At 34.0% G+C, this 23,869-nt stretch overlaps 1 protein-coding gene across 1 annotated transcript in view; it reads right to left on the reverse strand.

The window, feature by feature from the left end:
- Positions 1-20,708, reverse strand: part of Brms1 (breast cancer metastasis-suppressor 1-like protein) — a 148,699-nt gene extending 127,991 nt beyond the window's left edge. Inside the window, exons 1-3 of the mRNA XM_068773992.1 lie at positions 20,387-20,708; positions 18,210-18,360; positions 16,833-16,926 (exon numbers count right to left, since the gene is read on the reverse strand). Of these exons, the coding sequence (XP_068630093.1) occupies positions 16,833-16,926; positions 18,210-18,360; positions 20,387-20,588 (447 nt within the window). The 5' untranslated portion in view covers positions 20,589-20,708. The remainder of the gene's footprint in view (positions 1-16,832; positions 16,927-18,209; positions 18,361-20,386) is intronic.
- Between the last annotated feature and the right edge of the window lie 3,161 nt (positions 20,709-23,869).

Here is a 23,869-nt window from a genome sequence, read left to right on the forward strand (position 1 = left end):
GAAGTTATTGACTATCAGAAAACATTATCGAATACTTTAAGAACATGCCATATATTTATATTTTATTACAAATATACTGACTTCATCGGCATAGTGTTTATCTAATTAAAACTATGAAAATACTAACTCCACTTGCATGCAATTGTGAACGCTTTACAGTGAATTCCCTTGTAATGTCCCAGAATTATTTAGCAAAAAGGACAATCAAACAAAAACCAGTAACTAAATCGAGGTCCGAACATAACCCTTTGTGCTCGCAGCTAGTTTTGCAGCAAGATCGAATTAGAATTCAGTACATCCGCACAAGAAACAAGGTCACCGATGTGGTCAAGGTATTGCTCGTCTAATTTGGCAGTCGAGGAAAGGATTCCACTAGGTAACCCTTTAGTCAGGGTTTTCGAGAATAGGGCCTGTCGTAAGAGAACTAAAAGGACATCAGGTTCGCGGGCGAGGAGGATGAAGGCCTCGAGTCTTTTCGGTACAACGAGGATACTAGGTGACGCTCAGTTTTCTCCCGGAATGTATCTTGACCCAGTACTGAACGTCAACTGCGAGTTCCGCAGGACATCCGGCGGTCTTTTCAAAGGTACATAATACGACCACGAAAGCGGTTTTAAAAGGCAGGAATCCCACAAGATCCTGTTCTTTCCTTAGGAAGCAGTGTATCTTGTGTTCATCTTGAAAATTTCCCCCACGATACCAAAAAAAGTAGTCTATTACGACATTGTAGTTAAAGTTGCGGAAAATCGCTGAATGTGGTCAGGCGATCTTCACAGGAGTCCTATGCCATTACGTATTGGGCGTCTATGGGCTGATATGTTGATGATGATGACAAAATCTAAGAATTAAGTCCATTATAATTACTATCAGACATAAATAAGATCGTCTTCATATGTATTTGAGTCATTCGAGAAATATTTCTCGTCGTCTTAAAGCCACACAGCGTTGCTATAAACGGTAATCGGCACGTAACTGGGTCGAGTCTGCAAACACTGTCCAATATTTTATTACCAAATTGCCCGAGCGATTTGTCCATCTGTGACGCGGTGAATGTACGGAACGATTTATTCATAAAGCGTTTTCGCCGAGCCTTTTTTTGATATTTTTGGGACAATCTTCTTTAACGAGATTTTCTCTCGGGGGATAAGGGTCATATATTCCTACCCACTGAATAGTCCACAATTTTTTGGAAGAGCTCCAGTACGTTACAAAACGCAACCGTGGTCTAACATTCTGTGCCAAGACAGGACGCAATTAGAGGCAGGATCTCTGGACGAAGGAACTTGCGATTTCATAATTTGTTTTTTTTTTACCACTTTATTAAGATCTAACTATAAGACTATAGGCCATAAAATACATGTAACACTCACTATATATACTTATGTGACCAATAGGATGATGTCTTCCACCAAAAAATAACATTTGTACTTCCCTAAGCCGGCATGTATCACCAGTAGCATGTGCGTAGTACGTAACGTGTGCGTAGATTTGAAACCCAACGACTAGGCGGTTGCAGTTGTATATATTTTTCAATTGATAGATCTTATAAGTTTATAAAATACGTGTTATAAAAAGGAGAATCATTCAACGACCTGCCCGAGAAACCATCCATAAGAAAACGAAACCCCACCAATGTCAATTTATTTGGAAAAGTTTTAATGACAAAATTATGTCAAGTTAACCAACTGCCAATTTTTAAATAGGTTAATATTTTGTACAAATAGAAAAAAATATTTGTTTTATTAATTCTAATTTGTATCACTAGTGTTTTTTTTTTCTCTTTTACTAAACGCAGCCAGTTGGGAGAGAGTTGCCGCTGTTTGATACGGATCTTTCTTCTCCCAGCTGTGAGTCACAACAGCGTTTTCTCATTGTTTACAATTTTTCTAATGAGTAAATATATCTAAAGTGTATACATGTGAAAAATACAATTGGGAAGCTTTACTCAATTATACATTAGTTGGTACATTATTTTATTTCAAGTCGCTGCCCAAACGCTACAGACCGTTAAATGCCTTGAGATTTAGGACAATGTGCCGGGCCGACTCATCAAAAGATGGAGCCGTTGAGTTTTTCTTGAGGGAATTCGGTAGGTTGAGCGTTGATGCGAAAAATCTTTAAGTGGGAAACTATATTCTGTTTAGATCCTTTACTGTATATATTATGAATGACAAGATGAACTCCTTACATCGTGCAGGGAATATTTACAATGTAGGTCGCAGTACATTCGAAAGACAATTGGAGGACACAAGTGGAGCGTAAACATGTAAGATTTATAGAAATCTTTGGTATACCAACGCCTGCAGTCCGAACATTCTGCTCTTAGCGCTTCAGCTTCTACAAAATGATTTGTTATACATGTTATAACTTTAAAGTGAATTCATATCTTTTTTGATATATTAGAGGTTCGTTTAAGGTAGCTCCGATCTCCAGCAAATTACAGGAAAATATATTGCAATGGTATGGCCACATTCAACGAAAACCAGATGACCACGTGGTAAAAACTGTCTTAAGCCTCCCAGAATTCCCAAGAGGGAAAGGGCGTCCAAAAGCTATGTGGTGGTCTAATATCGGAAAAGAAATGAAAACCTTTCAACTTGATGCAGAGACAACCCAGGATAGAGTGGCCTGGCGCTAATTGATAAAAAGACCCGACCCCAAATAAAGGGAAAAGGAAAAAGATAGAAAGAGCAAAAATCTTTAATACACTTTGACACATATTTCTTATATACTCTGTGATCTAAAAGTAAGGTGATGTCATGTTTTTCCTAGATCGATAGGACTGTCTGTAACATTTGCTAAGCGTCTGTCTGTCAAAAGATTTAATTGTCTTGCGAGTTAGACTTTTTTGTCAAACTTTTCTATTTTATCAATTACATCAAGTCACTCACTCTAGAATATATTACATTTACTTAGTTTATCAATTAGAATGCGATAGCACAATAATTACTGCTAGTACAAAGTCTGTAGGGACAAATAGTAAATTAAATTAAATGTGTACTAATCTTATTTTTAGAAAAATCTTTTTCTTGTTGTAATATCATTACGCTATTTATCATTTTTTAAATCATTGATATTAATATAGAGTGTACCGTACATTAATTGACAACCAATTAGTTTTACATTCACTGAAAAAGCTATTACATCTATAATTAATTACCAAGTACGTATAAACTTATGTAAAGAAATTCACAGAAAATCTTGAACAACCTTTGGATAACTAAAGATATAATCATTAAGCCATTATTTAACGGGTCCATCTTACGAATCTATACAACTAAAGGTTATAAAAATCATGATGTAACTGTAGGAAGAGCCTTCAAATTGTTCTGATATCTTTGTTTTGACCAGACGCACACTGATGCCCACGTAGCGTTTGCAGATTCCACTGGTGCGAGGGATCATGGCAAAGATGGTGCTTGAGCTAAAATCTCTGTTAGGTTAGCGAAGCTAGCAAGCCTTCATCGGCGTAGGCCGTGGCCTCTTTCTGTGAGACCGTCATGGTCCAGAAGGAGCTGGCCGAACGGGACCGGCAGAGGACAGATCCCGCTCGAAGACGACGCCGTCAGCACAGGGATGCACCTCATGACGGCTCTCCGGTGAATGGTGCTCCCGTACCATAAATGGGGCCTTCGGAGTCACGGGAGTTTAGGGTGGGGGCCCTAAACTCCCACTAGCTTCGGCGACTCTGAGGCGGACGATGGTTCGACGTGGTCTCGAACCATCCTGATAGCACCACGAGGGTTTCGGGAGGTAGCGTATACACGCATACCCCAGGACAGGCTATCGAAATAAAAATAGCACAGCGCGAGGAAAGACCGCGTGGCGATCCCTGATCGGGAGATACCGCGGTCCCTCATATAGCGCAGAGGGCGACCACCGGGGGGGTTTTAGTGGGTAGGAATCCCACATACCCCTGTCCTCCCCCCAGAGGCAGGGCATCTTGAACACCGGAAGATTTCCTCCACCAAAATAAAAAAAAAAGCTAGCAAGCCGAGCTAGCTAAGCGAGCCAAAGCTGAAGGTTGCCCTGGGGTTCCCTGGGATGGGCTCTGGACACAACATGCTACGATTTTACCGGATTAGGAATCCTGATATTTCTCATATTATTTTATAACTGTTTCTTTAATGGAATCAGGCGTTACCTCGCGGAAGTCCATCCTAAGTAAGGAAAGGACCAATATTTAGCCACTTCCGCACAATATACGCATTTATCAGCAGGCTGGCGGGCGGTGCATTTTATTGCACGACTACCACTGCATGTGCGGAAGAGGCTAAATATTGGTCCTTTTCTTACTTATAGTTGTTTATACCTAGAGTCGCATATTAAAGATAGATCGATATCGTAAGATCTGTCCGTCTATATCAATCTCATGTAACCCTGTGTACTTTTTCCTCGGACACCCCAGCGCGTGGTACAGATGTTCCAGTCACAATATGGTATTGTTTAACATATTCCAAAATGTTACTTCTATGTACTTTCACTCCACGAAACAGGCAAAGGTATTTATTTAATGTTTTACTATACATAAGTAATTTGACGAAATAACTTTTTTTTAAAGGTAAGCAACGGTTAAGCATAACAATACCTGATACCTGTATACACAGGATTTAATACAAATTCCATTAGTTCCGAGTTAATGGAGTCTGCATATAATGTATTATAGTATATGTAATGTATTGTTCCTGAGAAACAATAGATTGCTTTATCTATCCTAACAACTGAGTCACGTCCTATTACATACTACTACGAGATATGAAATATCGTATTTTGATTAATTTCTTTTCTTTATTTTATCGTTTTTTGTTTAACCCTTAATAGCCTGATTTACGAGTGATTTTTTTAATATTACTATATTTGCTTGAGGGTCTAGATGAAGGGAAAAATAGTTTTTTTTTTTTTTTTAATTTCGTTGGAAAGAATATTATACAACAGTAAAATTCGTTCAGCCAACCTAAAAAAAAACTAATAGTAATGTGAACATTCGGTTTAAAAGATTAGTATCAAAATTGAAACTCTGGGCTATTAAGGGTTAAATATACCTTTTTTTGAGTAATAAAAAATATGTTATGATAATACAATACGTAAAAGTCTTTTTAAAATTCGATTTACTTTATATTAAAATAATTATTATTTACTATAGAGATAGTAATTACTAATAATTATTATTATATATTATACAATAAATCCCTGCAGACTGTACTGCAAGAATTTATTGGCCAGTCGCATTACAATACAAAAAATAAATTAATGTAAAATTTTTGAGTCATCAATATATACAGGACGATTATAAATAGGTATACAATCAAATAAAGTTTTTCGCTGACAAATAAACAATACATTCACTCTTTATATTCGCTAATCATCCTATATAATGTCATTGTTTTTTTTTCATCAATACTGATAGGGAGATGAATTTAACGATTTCAGACGTATATATTAATATAGATATGCTTCTAGGGTTCAGGAATATCTAATCGGAATAAATATAATTTCTTGATTTAATGTGGTGGATTGTTAAATAAATCTTATATGAATATTGAAAAATTAGATCGTTTATTCTTGAACTTATTCTCTGTTGATATTGTTGTTGTTATAGCCCGGAGGCTTTCACAGCTTCATCGGAGCTGAGTTCACGGAGCAGAAGGGTCCGTGAACTTAAAATATTCTTGAAGAACTTTTACAACTGCCCTACTTACTTACTACTTTGCAGCCCCAAATTAAAACTAATGTAGCCAACGTAACATCACAACCTGCAGTTGTGCCAACTTAATAAAGGTTGCATTCTCCAATAACAACAAAAGTTATATTTACACATGAAGTCTGCCATAAATATTCTTTTTATAATCCTTAATTAAGGCATATCCATGTTATGACTTTTATTTAGGTACACCAGCAGTACATATATATTAAAAGTACCTTAAAAGTTGCCGTACAGGACCCGGCGATAAATATTGCACATCGACCTTTGGAAAGAAACAATCGGCTAATTTCAGCTTCGTAGAGCGCTATCTCTGTCCCACGTTACATATGTGACGTTTTGTCAGTCGTATTTCGTGCGACAGAGATAACGCTACCTGAGAGGTTTTGAGCTAGCTCCCCTGCGATTAACCATACCCGCGAAATCTACAAATGCAATTTGGAAGCAGTGTTAACCAAATCAAACAAAAAAAAAACTAAGAAATATAATCATATTGCGTCGAATCTACATATTAGTTCAAACGATAATGAATTACTGACAGGTTTGTTAATTAAACAATCACGATAATTACGTTCAATCTGTCGACGTTGATTCTTTGTGGACAGAACAATGCGCCTACAATCAACTATCAGACATTCAATCTCGCCGTAATGGGACATTTTCTTAGCATCTCTCCTATTCCCTTATCGTTCTTGCCATTAATCTATATAAATAAAATAGAAATGTATGCATATAATATTTAAATAACGGGTTATTATTATATGTATATGAATATATCTTCGGCCAATTTATCGAAATTATAATTCTTTTCGGCTGTAATAATGACGAGGCGATACTTGCATTAAACGTATCTAGGCCCTATTAAACATTTAAAGGCTATATTAAACTTTTGCAATGCTAACACACTATTTTGAGATACAAAACCCCATGCTTATATTTTGCAAATTTACTATCATATAAATATCTTTACATAGGAGCTCAGTTCGATTCTTTCTTAAATAAAAATTTTAAAAATCAAAATATTTTTGTTCGAATAGGCTATTATAATCAGTTTCGAATGGTCAATCAATCTACAGGAAGCTACCAACAGCTCGGAAGACAGTTATGCTGAGAAAAGCCGGCGAGAAACTCAACAGTTGCTCTTTACAAATATAGTTTTAAAATGTGCGCGACAATAATTAGCTTCCTTAGTGATGTAACAACATTTAACAACAAATATCGCCTTGAATTGCATAAATGATCCATATTGGAAGAAATCATAAATACGATAATACGATAATCTATAATTCGGGTCTTCATATACGCAGGTTTGGTGATGTATATTTCAATGTTTATGAACATTTTAAAATTATTAACACGTTTTCTGGCAACGCAGTCAGTGCTGGCTGTCAGTAAAGTTTCCCTTTAGGCCTATTAAAAATCATAATTCTGTTTAAAATTTACTAAATTGTTTTTTGCTTATATGCTTTTATCTTTTATCTTTTACTCGAACCTTACTGGGTAATAACGAAAGTAAATTGGAGCCATTATATGTGAATGATTTTTTTTGATAAATTTCTTTGTATGATAATTGTTATTTTTCTTTCTAAGTTCTTAAATTTTTCAAAAACCTACTTCATCTGGAAAAGCTAGAGGGCCACGCGGGTCAACTAATATGAGATTTAGTTTGACAGCACTGCCCAACGACCTGTAAGAACGAAACGAAAACCCTTTCAAAACGCGGTCATCACTGACTGACGCGGCTTGAACTGAAAGTCTATATGTCAACCATCACTGACCGACACGACCTGAATAGAAGACTGCGTTTTTTTCTCGGCATAGAACGTGTAAAAAAAGTTTTTACATTCAATAATTTTGTGTTCTTATATATTTTACAACTATATTACTATCCTATGGTAAACTTTATATTATATTCTAACTGGCCGTGTACTGCAGTTAGCAATACTTTACCGTACTTATGGTCATGTATATGTTAAGTTAAGATGCACAAAACAGGCTTTCACTTACAAGTTGGATAGCTAACCACCTTACTAAGATCGACAGGAGGAGTGAAGACCACGGAAACGTACCGTATGACATGCAGATATTAACTAGTTTCAGACCTCTAGAGATATCTATGGGTCGACATACCATAATCGCCACGCTTGGCTGGTCAGTTGGCGCCCATAATTGCAGCATTATGGTACACAGAAGACTGTGCTTAACATCCTCTGGAAACTTGCTTATGGGCAATGGAAATTATAAAATTATAACACAAAGTTTGAATTATTTAAAAATATATCTGGGGTAATTAACCTGCGATATACGAAACAATCTAGCCGTGGATATCTTACACCTGAAATAATGATCGCCGGTCAAAGTCAAACCTACAATGTAAGTCTATATGACTACTCAGATCATTGCTGTATTTGCTAAACTAAAATCACTTAATAGATCTGTCTGATCGTGTTAAATATTTGAACAATAAATAATGTTACAATATAAAATAGTAAGGAAACCTAGAATGTAGTGGTTGAGGATGAATGTATGGCTAATGGAATGAAAGAGAAAGACTGGGAAAATTATAGAATGAAAGAAACAGTACGTCAGATAAGATGATATATGAAAGAGAAGAATGATAATAATAAAAAAAATATGAATAAATTACTAGAATTAAAAAGTCCCTGTCCCACACGAGATAGGGGAACGAGAGGTCCCCAACAGCGGGGACCATTAAAAAAAAAAAATCTGTCGTAAATAACATTTTTAATCACAGTACTTTGATATGATGATTTTAATTAAATAAAGTTTAGTGTTTAAATGCGTATACGCTGTAACAGTAATATAGTGCAGGACGAAGTTCGCACAACAAGGATGCACATGTCATCGACACCGGACGCCCGTGAAGCGGTGACGTCACATCCGGCCGCGTCAATTGCGGCTGCGCCTCCATATACACAAAACAACAGTGTTCAAGTCTGTCTGTACTTGTTTACTATAGCGCATCACTTCTTTGTATATTGTAAGACATGTTACCAATTGAATCTTTCAAAATTTTTCACTCTATATGTACATATATATTACATGTAGCCCTTATAAAACACGGTTTTGCTATAGCACCATCTTTAAATTGCGGGAACCCTCCTACAACACGACATCCTATATCACGAAAAACTACAAATCCTTTACACATACAACACTGTTAATTGTTTATGTCGAAATAAAAAAAAAACATTTGTATTTAAACATTTTTTGGAACGAAATCCTCTTTTTTGCACTAGTTCTGGGTCTCATACATCACTTTTCTAGGATACTAACTACCACCGTGTTATAGAAGAATTACCTGTACTAGGAAATTCGACTTTATACATATATATATCGCCGGCCCATCGAATAAATTGATAAGTCCGAAAATGTAACTTTTCAGAAGAGACGCAAAACTAAATTTTAGTTATATCTCAAAAACTGATAATACTTAAAATTATATTAATTGTATAGTTTTACAACTAATTTTATACTGAAAAATTTTTGAATATTTATATTTGGAAAAAGGCTTTGTGTATATCCTTTTCATTCATGTACTTTACGTTGTTAAGAAAAAAAGATAATTAGGCTAATCTCCGCTATTTTTAGCCTAAAAAATTTAATAAAAATTGACAAAGTTTATTGAAACTCGTAGATTGCTAATATTTAAAAACCCGATGTCAATTATAACGGCGATCATCATTTTAATCGATGGTTGGCGATATATTAACTGTAAAATAATATTTCGCAATAAAACTAAATTACGTGAATTCATTTTTACATTAAAGTTAAATTATATGTTTATACTATAATTATTATTTTATACTATAGTAGTATTAACTTGTGTAGAACTTTCATCAAGCTATGAAGTATGCTTATATAAGCACATGCATTCATCTCAACACCGCGTGTATTATTAGGGGAACCGGAAAGTAATGTCGTTTCTGTCGACATATTTTACAGACAAACCGATTGATTTTTACCTCTCCGGCATTGAAAATTTGTATACTAGATGGCAAAAGGTTGTTGATAACGAAGGTGAATATATTGTTGATTGGAAACAAAAACTAGTTAAAAATGTAGTCGTGTGAATTTAACCTAAGAAAGCGACAATACTTTCCGGTCACCCTAATATATACAACACAACATATTTGATTGATTCAGCATAATATTTGTCCAGTAATTTTACTAATTCCCTTTAAATTGCACTATGGACGGATATAGAAAAAAACAATTTATTTTCAAGACTTACCATTAAAGATTTCAACAAACTTTCTATGTGGAGTAGGTTTTAGTTAGAAGTGGTTATAAGTGTAATGCATTAAAATATTATATTTCTTTAAAACAATAGGACAGAGTATATGTATATACTCATATATATGTGTATATGTTGTGCATAAGACTTAGTCACATAACGCAGGGTCGAGTAAGACCTCAGTACTGTGATTCATAAATAAAAACCGACATAAAATGTGTAATTAATATGGGTGTTTACTACATATAACAAAATAAAAACAATATATGGACGCAAGTAAACCAGTAACTAGATCTGTGATATCAAAGTAATGTGATAGTTAAAACAAATCTTTAATATCTTGGGAATGCAGAAGGATGGAGGCGGAAGTCAGAATGAAATGCAAAGAATGTGAAGAGTCGTTGTGAAGAAAATTTGACGCGCGGAACAAGAAAATTAAATAAAAATCAAAATTGAAAAAGTCATTTTACCTTGTAAACAAAGCCTCTGTCCCGCATATAAGGGTGAACGAAAGGTCCCCAAAAAACGGAGGCCGAAAAAACCGTTAAGTAACTACTGTGTGTATCTATTAAAAATCGATGAAAGAACAGTTTCAAAATTCGTAATTACACAATATTAAAATTAATTTTGTTTATTTATCACCGACTTTGGGTACCTGTTGTTCACCCCTACCATGGTAAAGCAGGGACTATTTATATAATTATTAATTAATACCTTAATATTATTATTGTTATGCTTCTCTCTTATAATTTTTAATATCTTCCATTAATTTCTCTTTTTTCATTTCATAATACCTTGCATTCCTTTTCTTACCTCTCCTTTCGTGCCTTCCTTGCAGGATCCTACATTTACTCCTTTATTATCAGATTAATTATTCAACGAGTTCTCAAGTCTCTCTTGCGGAGCACAATGCATTGCCATTCATTTTTACCTTATAATTTTAACCACTTTAGACATATCCAAATAGATGTTCTATACCACGTAAACGATGCCTGTAGTCACTTTTGCGACGACTAGCGCCATCTAGTGAACGCTAAATACACTAATCACAAAGTACAGGCAAATCTAATTTTCGTGCTGCTATGACGTTAAATTTTAATAATATTTAAACATAGAATAAAATTGACAATGCACAAAAATTTTATATTGTTTATATGTACATGACTTATACACCAATACGGTAGTTAAAATTTGTTTTCAATTTTCGAGAATATATTTTAAATAGATGTGAAAAGATATATCAGCGTTTTGTTACTTTTCGATACGTTTCTCTCGAGTCATATTTTATTAAATCATTTTTAGTGTAAGCATTTATTGATGCCGAGAGAAGTAGTGTTTTTAAAAGTGTGCAAGCTTTGCCAACATTAGCTAGCTTTATTCAGAACCCAACAAGAAACTATTTAGGCGATATTATGGTACGCAGGGGACGCTGCTATCCATCCTCTGGAAACTTGTTTGTGAAAAGTGGCAATCCTATATAATTAATGCACAAAGTGTGAATATATATAAGATTGTATCCTGAGTATCGAACCAGCGATATGATTGCAAGTCCCAGTCCTCCACCCCTGGGCTACCACTGTTCAAACTTGAAATAATTCGTCAAAGATTAATGTCAAGATCTTAAGAAATAAAAAGCATATCCGAAGAGTGGCACATTATTTTCCTTGCGAAGCTTTTGATAACGAATATTAAAAAAATGCGTTATTACTTCCCACGGCAAAACGAAGCCAAGAGCTTACGTCGTGTTTCAAACTCAAGAATTTCAACGTGGTATGGTCGACCAATTCTGTGTAAGTTAAAATATAGTTTATTTTTTGTAAAATGCATGTAATATATAATTATAATTAGTCAGTATATATAATTATTAATCTACGTTGTTGTTTCATATATATAAGTATATATTCTTAATTTTATCCATCTTCAAATTGTGTTTTTTTTTTTACCGATAGCACTTATTCGTATAACATAGTTTATATTGCTTCTAGCATTGCTTATAGCTGAAAGCTTTTACATCTATTTCCAATCAAATAAATGAGCATTCTGTCGTACGCATTATTTTGGGTATGAGACAGGCAATAACTTCTGACACTTGTTTCATTTATTTAATATTCTTTATTGTACACATTAGCATACATTTAAAAAGTTTCACAATAATATACAAAAAAGTACAATGGGCAGTCTTATCACACAGGGCAATCTCTTACAGACAACCATAGTATGGAAAAGGTAACTTAAAGGTTTATATAAAAAAGTACCATACAAAAAATACACAAAAAACAAAATTATATATAGTAATCCGAATTTTGGCAACGATTTTTATTACTTTATTATCATTGCATTATTTATTGTCTATAAAACCATTGTTTTCATACCATAACCTACATGCATTCACACCACACCCCCCCAAACTTTTATATTATAATCAATCGACCTGTATAATTCATGAACAATGTTATGCTTTAAGACATTTATATTTTTTATGTTTTATTTATAATAATTATTTATATACCACTGTTCATTTGATCCATAAATAAATTTATAAATAAATATCTTTTTAAGACTAAATATTAAGAAGTTATTTTTGGATACAATAACAGAGACATCTCTGTACTTTAGTTTGAAATAAAACAATCGATAGAGGGTAGCTATGGCTCTCTTATCCACCCTCTAAGAATGCTAAAACCTTCTGAAAAACCAAGTCGCGGTCTTTTTACAGTCCTATGACAGACCTAGATCCCTCTCCAATTGTCACAGCAAAGATGTTTCAAAGACTTGCTTCCTCAGACATTTAACAAGTTCTCGTCCAATATCCTTCAGCAAGTAAAGACAAAAATCTACAGCATAAATGTGTTAGCAGTGATGATGTACGGCACTGAAACGTTGTCTTCCTTTTCAGGCGCCACTGAGAAGTTCAGTCACTCAGAGAGATATCACGCACTGCTCAGGATTTTTCTAAGAGGTTCAAGGAGGAATGTGGAAATTATCAAGTGAAGAAAAAGGATGGGAAATTTAATATAGGTCCTGATCCTTGTTTAAATACAAATAACTTACTAAAACAAAACGTATAGTGAAATTTTCATTTAAAATCCCCAGCAATTATGAAGGTAGGTAATTTTTTTTCATAAGTAGGAATGTTTATAACATTTGGCAAGCGTCTATTTATCAAAAGCTGGAATATCATTTGGGTCAGCCCAAAATCATTTTGAAGAATATTTTGTATCAAACGCGTCAAGTCTTGATAGGTCGATGTCATACAGCATTGTTTCTTCGCGACTTTTTTGTCAATATCTTGGCAAATTTCGTTCCGTGACCCATTAGTTTGGCTCTTTGCGACTTCTGGCTATTCAGCAAACTCAAAAGGCAAATGCTGGGACGTCATTTTGATTAGCAGGGAATATCGCTCATGCGACTGTCGGCCGACGGGACTGAAAGGTTCACATGTGTGCTTCCAACTAGATCAACCGACAGAGTCAAAGTCACGGGAACTCGCTGCACAGTACATCACCCGTCATCGCGTTGATTTCAGTGGGATAGCTATGCCTTGTGGACATCTAAAAGGTTGATATGATAATGATGGTATCATATTTATTCTTAAAACTGTGGTAGCATATAAAGGTATTTCTATTGTTCCTCAATCCTTCCTTAAACTTTTTTGTGTCGTAGACCCCTTGCCATGTTTTTCCGTGTTGGGTAGACCCCCTACTTATCTTACATTGATTTCCTGTAAATTTCTAACTGTAATGAAGTTTAGTATATGTTTAAAATGTATTGCGAACACAAAGCGAATACCAACATCCTACAACTTACACAATTTTATAAACATATATAATTTTTTTTTACTTCATAGGTACTTTTATAAATAATGTAGATGTTTTGATATTATAAGATAGTATGATTTAAGTAAATAGGTACTATCAGTGTATGTGTTGAGATACACTATCGTGGACCCCCATTTTCATTTCATGGACCCCCAAATTTTTTTTCGCTGACGTAGTCCCCTTGCAGGTTGTCATAGACCCATAGGGGTCGATATAGACCACTTTGGGAATCACTGGTTTAAACTAATACAAAAAAGAGTGTGGTAACTGAAACATACTGCCGTATGACAACATGACTGTTCCATACGGAACGCTGTATTAAAAGAGATACATACATATGTTTTGTACACGTTAACAACCCATTATTTATACTTCTACCTTTTCCATACTATCGTTGTCTGTAAGAGTTTGCCTTGTGTGATAAGACTACCCGTTGAACTATTTTGTCTATTATTACGAAACTATTTAAATGTATCCTAGCGTGTAAAATAAAGAATAATAATTTAAAAAATAGATGTGATACCAAGAAGGTTTTGTTCGCACGGTGTATAATTGAACTCACTTGGACGGCACTGTTGCAATTTAAGTGATAGTTCAAGTCTTTTGTCTATCAACCAGTCGTTTATTCTCTCTTTGTATGACTCTATGATCTCTTGTTAGCAATTGGGTTGATCACATATGTAAGTTCAAGTTTGATTGCTACAACGCTTGCATTGTCGAGTTAAAGAGTTTCCTATGCGAAATTCTCCACTAAACTCACAAAAGATACTTATTTGCTCCCTTCTATTCTCCTTCCAACTCTCTCTCTCTCTCTCTCTCTTGAAAGAGCATTCACACAGATACCTTCGGTTGTCAGAAAGAGTCTTGAAAATGATAACCGCACAGCGTCACATTAAATATAATATTTATTACAAAGAAAGAGCACTCGGGTGTAACATCTTAACTAGGTCTGGTTAGAGTCTGAACTATGACGTGGATACAGTACCCGGCGATAAATGTTGTTAAAATGAGACATTGTAATAAAAATAATAATTATTTTAATTCTCAGTTACTTCCATCTCACTATCTGTGCTTTTAACAGTAGATATAATGGTGTTTATTATGTACAGTTGCAAATTTTCCTAAATAATTAACTACGTAAACATAATATGAACATGCTTATTTTATTTTACTTCAACCTAAAGCCACCACTTATATAAAAATTGGTGTATATTATATAAAGAATAAAAATAATTATCAAAAGAAGCAAATGATACATGTTGTAACAGCTCCTAATAGATACCGGACTGTTTGTATTTCGTGCGACAGAGATAACGCTCTACGAAGCCAAAATTAGCCGATTGACTGTTTCCAAAGGTCGATGTGGAATATTTATCGCCGGGAACTGTATAATTCTGTTACGAACGGATTGCCTTTACTAAAAGATGGAAGACTATTTGTTGTCGCTTAAATTAAATAACCCATTGGACTTTGTTCTGGAAAATAAACACTTCCAATGTATTGCTTTTTATCTTGGATAACAATTAGTACTTACATCAATTTAACTGTACATAGGCATAGTTTATGTACAAGAATATGAAAACATGAAACCTGGTAGCATCTTCCATATATCTGAATAAACCATTTAATTTGTTCCATTTACCTAGTTCAACATTTGTACTATAGTACGATTTATTTTATTTCCTTGTTTGATTTGTGTACATAGTGTTTCAGAATTGTTGTATTGGTAGGTATATTTGTAATGGCTTCCGTTTTTGGGCACCCCTTGTACATCAGTTCATCATACTTGTAAGAGAATTTTGCAATAAATTTTTCACGTCTTACTTTCGCTCTCTTCTTCCAGTCTTCACGTAATCGTTCATTCACTCTTCTAACATATATATAACATAATCTAAAATTCTCATTCGTTCTAAATTTCATTCTTTTTATTTTCCAATCAACCTCTCCCTAATTATAAGAGTCTAGGCCTATCCGTAACAATATACCAGTCTATTTTTATTTTACTAGAACTTAAGGAATATGTATACAAATATATATATGACAGTTTATTGTTCTTAGTTTTTTTTTAATATTTTTATTTACCTTATTCTATTACTTGCATTGCTCTTTTATGTTTTTATTCTAGTTTCTTGTTTATCTCATTGTACATGTGTATAGTAGGTACATGTTTTTTTTTTTCATTTTCTTTCTCTCATATCTTATTGTAGGAAAAGGTTTGACATTCTTTTAAGATTTTTTTCACTTTGTTTTCCTTTTATTTTTGTACTCTTCTATCATTCTTCGTATGATCGATAGTTCTTTCATTCTAAAATTTGCTATAATTTTTTTTCATAGTAATTTCCGTTCATTCATCGCCTCACTTCCTTCGCCTCGTTCCTCAAATAATACAAATCCGAGTAATACCACATTTATTTACCTTGATTTATATTTATTTTGTGCTATTTTACATTCCTTTTTATAATGATTATTTATTACGAATTATCACAATTTATGAGTTTCCAATTTATTTTAATTACCTTACATTTCTTTGTAATTCTTTTATTTCTAGTTTTATTTTTGTTTTCTCTACCTATTGTTTATTTGGTGTCTTACTGGACCTGTATTAGTTTTATTTCTTTTATTGCGTGCTTCACTATTTGCCTGCAGCATTTGTGGAACGTTGGCCTGTCATCAACATCTTTCATTAAAAAGGCGATGGTCTCGTCACTATTTTTTATATGTTTATATAAAATGACTTTTTTTAGTTTTGGTGTTTTTAGTTCTATTTTAATTCCCACTGCCGTTTTTGGGGCAAGGACTATATTATCGGGTAAATATTTTTATAATATATTTATTTTATTCATTATACTTCTTTCATCCTTCTCAATCTATTTTTTCTCTTCTCTTTCATACAACTTAGTTTCTTTATTGCAATACATTACTACAACATATATTATATATTTATTTACAAATGATAAGCCCTAGGTATGTTACTACTAGGTAGTACAAACCCAGTCGATTTAGCATGGCAGCATAGAAGTGCAGTAGAAAGCAAAAGTATATAACAATCACTTACCTTGAAGTGCTGGTGAGCTCCTTGCTCCTCCGCCTCGTATATATGCTTTATGTTTTCTATACGCATCTGCTTCAATATGCCTGCCACTTCGATTCTGTATAAATTAATAATATGTCATTAATATTTATTTTTAATAATTCATAACATGTGAGTATAAAACATTATATGACTGGGACTCAGTTGTAATATATAGTTCTTAGTATTATAGCTCCAGCAAGCTGACAAGATGAACAGTCGTTGATATCCTGAGTTTGACATATAGTTAAACATCGGGTGAACACACTCATGGTGTCATCAGAGATAATAATTTCAATAAAATAAATATAAACTTTTGGACTGAACTTATTACCCTGAAATCTAACGCAATTAACAATCAAAAGTATTTTAGTTTCAAAGAATTGTTAGTTATTTATATAGATACATGAACATACTATGCTACGACGGAATCAAATGTTATCATTATTTATAAAATAAATTCTATATAAGTGATAAACTGTGTAGGACGTTTCAGGTGTACAGACGACCTGGTTAAGTTTATAAGACCCTGGATCCAGGTCAATTTCAACTGGTCTTATTGGAAATCTATGGTCGAAGGCTATGGTTCAATATAGACAACTATAAATTGCTTGACTAGAAGTTATCACGGCGAATGTGATCGCAGGACTTAAGTCTGTCTCCCTCACTCCTATAGCGCGCCCACGGGGAACCAATACCAGTGGGTTCTTCATCTCACGTTATACAAAGTACAAGTTTACGTCCACTTGCTTGCTTACGTGGATGAAACCTATGTCCATCAGTGGTCATCCTATAGATGAGATGATGATGTAATAAATTGTCGACGGTTGTGATGATATAATAAATTGCCAAACGAAGTCAAAAATTCCCTATGACCTTCCTAGTTCTGAATTAAGAGACACTAAAGTAGTAACTACAGTATTTATCATGTATATATATTATTCATTGTTTTACATACTGTATCATTTTCATATCACATTTACATACCGGCTTTTTGATTTTTCTATACCACACTAGGTGAACTGATAAATAATGTCTATGACGCTTTTTGGCTTCCATTACACGAAGTGTGAAGAAATAAGTCTACCATCAACACCAAGGATATCAAGATCACCAACATAGCTCGTAGAATTGCTCCTCTGAAGTAGTGGTGGCTGGTAGAAGCAGCGTGGGTATGTCCTCATTAGATTGACTGACGACATAGATCATATCATGGAAAATTCAGGCATCACAAGACTGGTGATCGTGGTGATCTTTTGAGGAGGCCTATGCCTTGCAGTGGGAGTCTACTGCACCACAACACAATCACCAGGCCTATAATTTTGCTTGTTAATGGTAAGTTAAACAATAATTATTATGTACCTAACACGCATGTTCTCTTGTAGCCTTCTGAGTGGTCCAAGGTACTCCTGGGAGCGTCCACCTCGCACCTCCGCCAGCTGGTACTCCACATGCTTCACTCTCTCGTTGTACAGCTGCTCGCGAAGGACTGTGAACTGCCGCTCCAGGTTTGCTGGAACCCAAAACGTGAGACATAAGACAAAAGAACTAAGCAAGAGATGTTATTTAGTGCCGGTTAAAGTGGCACTGACAAGATTTGGTAACAGTGAGACAATGGATGGATTGACAAGACGCACATGAGATATGTAAGAACAGGTAGCTTGATGTTTGTGTACCTAAAAGAAAAGAATAAAATTTGTGCATTGTAATGGTTAATTTATGATAGCACAATATTATCTTGAATACCCCTCAATAGCACAAGAAACAAAAATCAGCAGCGTTCTGTCCTAGACTCAATTCTTATACGGACATTAAAGCAGTAGCATAATATTTGGTTTGGTGGTTAGTAATTAATTTTTACTATAAAGAAACATTATTATTTTTCTTATTGAATATGAAGAGAGAGATAGAGAGAAGTTATAATTTTTGATTTTCAACCTATTACCAGTAATGTAAAAAGTCAATCATTTTGTTCATAATTAAGTAAATTAAACAAATTTAATACCATATTGTTTTTGCACCAAAATTTTAATAAATACAAGAAGTAAAAATAAACTTGCAATGCCTAAATTAAGTCTTGGAAAAGTTAACAAAACCTTCACAGATCTAAGTGTATATAATAAGTCAGTCATATTGTTATTTACATGTATATAATAAGTATTGGGAACAGTCTCAATCCATTGTTTTCCTATGAACATATTTATATATGTATATGTTTTTAGAGTTTATTATAGAAATATATAATAAACACACATACATAGTATACAGTGTGTGTATGTTTATAGAAGATTTTCAGTTGGTCGAAATATGTGGCACTTGGTTCATTGATTCTTTTACATGGTAAATATTATTAAATTAATAATTTACACTTCAAACATTGTTAAATTTCATTTAAAAAGAGCAACTTTTCAATTTATTGCCTTCTCTTCTCAGCATATCAGCAAAATTAATTATTGTTTACTATCAGTCCTGGGCAGTGAAGTGTGGTCACCTAAGCACTACCTGTGCCTCCTGGGTGGTGCCTTAACTAACCTGTCACTTCTGGCTGGAAAAGCCAGAGATTAGTGGGTATTAGGAAATAAATATTGACAACTGCAACCGCCATACAGCACTCTTGAGTCTTGGCTTAATGTTATGGTCTGAGAGGAAGAAAACCTCTTAAAGATATTTATCCCAAGGCCTAGAGATTGAACAGCAAATGCCAGGAAAACACATAATTTCCCTCTGATATTTCAAATCCTAAATTGACACTATCCTAACTGAATGGCATATTCTGTTTAACAGATCACCATATTGCAGAATCTAAAGAAAAGAAACTATCTATCCTTGCTGAGTGAACCGCTAGAAATATTGGGCCTATTGCATTTCAATAGAGATTCAGAGTTTTACACAGTGATTGGAACTAGGTGTAAAAACTTTACATCATACATTGACCTATATGTTCCCCCATTAAACCTTTACACTTATAACCAATCATGTACAAGATAAAAGGTTAAAAATTAACACTAGTTTATAAGTAATGTTTCACAGTCAAGTGTTCTGTGCCAAAATAACATGTTGTAGTAAAAATTTAAAGATATGTACTTATTATAGTATACTTCTTGACCATAGAATATTTTTCAATGTGTTTTTAAGAAACATTTGGAGTTTTCTGACAGATACATTTTTTTCATTGATTAATTTTGTTCAGTATATAGTAGAACAAATAATATATTAAATTTACTTAAGCAAATATATTGCTAGAATATAAAACTCAATATAATTCCTACAGACATAAACATATCAGTTATATAAATATTGAAATTAATCTAAAAATATAATTAACCTATAAAAAGTGGTATATGACTTGATCTGTTTATTAAAAATAATGTGTCAATATATTTTTTGATGTTGTCAGTCGAATAACAACACAAATTTATAGAAAGTTTAAAACGGAAAATTAATTATTCAAATGAATGTAAGAAACAGCTGCCATTGATGTTGTTTCCTACAGTCGCTTATCCAATGTTTGTAAACATAACCTCAAAATGTCAACAAACCCAAGTTGTCGAGACATTCGCTCCGCCGGCGCTCGCACTCGCTCTCGTCCATCTCCGAGGAGTCATCGGAGTCAGGTTCGTCTGCCTCCTCAGCGCTGGAGTCTCGGTCTGGACCCCTGGATGATCCGCCAGATCTTTCTGTGTCCCCGCCAGACATATCACCATCCCCATCACTATCTCCCTCAACCTTCATTGACGGCATGTTAATAACCAAAAAACAATGAAATTCTGTTAAAAAACTGTACACAGCACTGTCTTATTAAATTTCGCTCCTTTAGTTACTTTTCAATCAAAAACACCAGCCAATACGTCACACGTCAAAACGTTCACGTCGTATATACCAGGTGCTCTAATCAGTGCTGCCATTTAACAAGAAATTAAAGAGCTTGCTGTGGTCAGCTTATGTTAGCGCCATCTAGCGATACTTTGGTGAATTACTCGTCTTTAAAATAAAATATAGTGTATCAAATAAATAAACTAATTAAATTCACTTGACCAGCACCGGCAAAACGCTTCAAAGATAATCATATCTTACTTACAGAAATTTTATCACAATTGTAATTATTTTGTTTAATGTTCATTTTTATTTTTTGATGTTATTTTCTGGATTCAAATTAACGTATGCGTCGTGCGATTATGAGAACTTTCTACATTATTATTTCCATGAGTGTATAAATAACCATGTAATTTTGTCAAATACAAAAATTCAGTAATGACGTTCTTTATAGCGTAATTATGCAGCCCACTTCATACAATTTTCTTCTATTTCATTTATAAAATAGAACCTTCTTTCAATTAAGATTCTCTGTACTTAAAATATAAATGTAATTCCGCTCTTTACGTCAAATACTCCAGTATAGTTCCTTTACGCGCCAAATTTAATAGTAAATAAAGCTTCATCAGCTCGATACAAGATGGCGCTAAGAGTTACTAATTTTGTGGAGTATACTGGCACATTTTCATTAAGTTTTAAATATTTCTTAAAAATTCTTTCTTGCAAACATATCTTCCAGTTTTTAAATAGATTTTACAATTTCACAAAGTGTAATGTCAGTTCTTAAAATTTTATAATTTGAACAGTAACCGGCGGCTCCCTTGGGTATCCAGAATTGTTTAACGTGCGAGTGACAGCTTATATCGAGGATGCTTCTTGGGGGTATATGCGCTTATCAAAGTGCATGGAGCGACATTAATCCTGAAAGGTAACCTTCGATTTTCTCTAATAATGAACGTCAGAAGTAAAATACAAAAGTTAATATTTTTCTTATTTCCATTATATAAGAATTAAAATATATCTTTCCGATTTAAGAAAAAACTGTATTAGTCACTGTCTCATTGATTAATTTAGATAGAAGTAATATTTTAAGCCGGTGTTGAACAATACTAAAATGAAATACTAATATGCTATTCTAGTATACTAGTACATTATTTCTATTCTATATTCAAATATAAACTTATGAAATGTAAATATAGTAGCAAAATTAAAAAGATATTATAAGTAATAGTAGTATCATTATTAGCTTATCGACAGTGAAGGTTGTAAATTTTATTAAACCTAAATATATATAACTCAAATGATTGACTGAATTTTGATCATTTCTACCCCCAAAGGGATTAAATAGGGGATGAAAGTTTGTATGAAACTTTATCAGTTTTAAACCGATCGGGCTGAGACTTTGGATGCATAAAGCTACTATGACGTAGGCATCTCTTAAGGAAGGATTTTAATAAATTCCGCCCCTAAGAGGATAGAATAGGGGATGAAAGTTTGTATAAGCTTTCTTAGATTTACAACTGATTGAACTGAAATTAAAGATTGGAGCTACTATGATCAAGACGTCCGCTTAAATAGGATTTTGATAAATTCAACCCTCATAGGTATAAAATAAGGAATGATGAAAGATGTAAACATATTAGTTTGAACCTATCAGTACCTAATGAAAAACGAAAAAAACAGTTTGTGCTATAAGTTTTTATTTATACAGAATAATGATCAGAGAAGGAGAAGATAACTTTTTGGTTAAATATCGCGCTCTTTTTGATCAATATTAATTCCCAATACATGAGCATTTTCCTCCTGTAGTCTATCTTGTTGTCCATTTAGAAAATCGACAGAGAATTTATTTTAATGAGTAGAACTTTCGCGACAAATTGAGTATTCCTTCTACAACTATAATCCTTTCCTTTTTCGATCTGTGTAACGGGGATGACGTTGAAATAACATTGCTATACTCGGAAGTCACTGCATATTAAGTTTGGAGCAAGCGATCAGTTCAGAGAAGGAATAGAGAAGTGAAAGTTGAAGGATGGTCAGGGGTCAAAAAAGAACACGTTCTAGGTAGCGTTTATGCTGTTAATCCAAATACAGAATGCTACCACCTTCGAATGCTTCTACATGAAATCAGAGGCCCGATATCATTTGAAGCGTTGAAAACTGTAGATGGTCACTTACATCCCACTTTCCAATCCGCATGCAAGGCTTTAGGTCTACTCGAAGATAGGCATTTGGAATCAGCTCTTGCAGAGTCAGCACTTTGTCAAACATCGCATATGATCCGAGAGTTTTTTTGTTATCGTTTTATTGTTCTAAGTTTCCGACCCTTTGTCTTTGGCAAAAATACAAAGAATACCTTTTTGAAGACTAAAAAAACATCTTGAAAGGCAAGGTGACGTGGCTGTAGAGCACATATCGGACCTGATATTTAACAAATGCCTGTCGGTATTAGAGGATGCCGTATTATCATTAGGCGGCATTCCTCTTAAAGAGTATAGATCAGAAAATAACATCAATACATTTTGAAAATGGAGAGTACGGAAAGGAGATCAGTTACGATACAGTGGCCTCAGAAGACGCAGTAAGAAAAAATGAAGCATCCTAGAATGACGAACAAAAAGAAGATGCAAATGACGATCAAATATTCTTGTCAGACGTTTCAGTTGGAACTGGTAAAACCTTCCTTATTAATTTAATTTTGGCGAAATTAAGAAGTACTCACAGCATTGTCCTGGCTGTAGCGTTGTCCGGCATATAAGTTATAACTGCTATATTACTTGAAGGTAGCTGAACTGCTCATGCTACTTTTAAGTTATCACTCAATTTAATCACTGCCGATACTCCCATTTGCAACATATACAAATAAAATATTTTTGCTGAAGTTTTTAAGAGTACAAAAATAAGTCTGTTGGCCGAAGTAACGATGGCTCATTAAGTTGGTATTGAAGCCTTGAACAGATCACTAAGGGATGTAAGGGGTAATACAATATTAATGGGTGCTGTAACAGTTTTGCAGGAGGCCTTCGGCAGATTCTACCAGTGGTGCCAAAAGGAACCAGAGCTGACGAAGTAGTCGTTCATTAACCCTTTCCACTCCAATGTCGAGTGTCACTCGACACTGATTTTGTTCCACAACCTCCACTATCGAGTGATACTCGACATGGTGTAATACTTCTTTTTGCGGAAAATTTTAAAACAGGAAAGATTTT

This window comes from Battus philenor, unplaced genomic scaffold (genome assembly GCF_028537555.1).
Source record: "Battus philenor isolate CCGP_79_NKW_IND1 unplaced genomic scaffold, ilBatPhil1.0.hap1 SCAF_11, whole genome shotgun sequence".
In the NCBI taxonomy this organism is placed as follows: Eukaryota; Metazoa; Arthropoda; class Insecta; order Lepidoptera; family Papilionidae; genus Battus; species Battus philenor.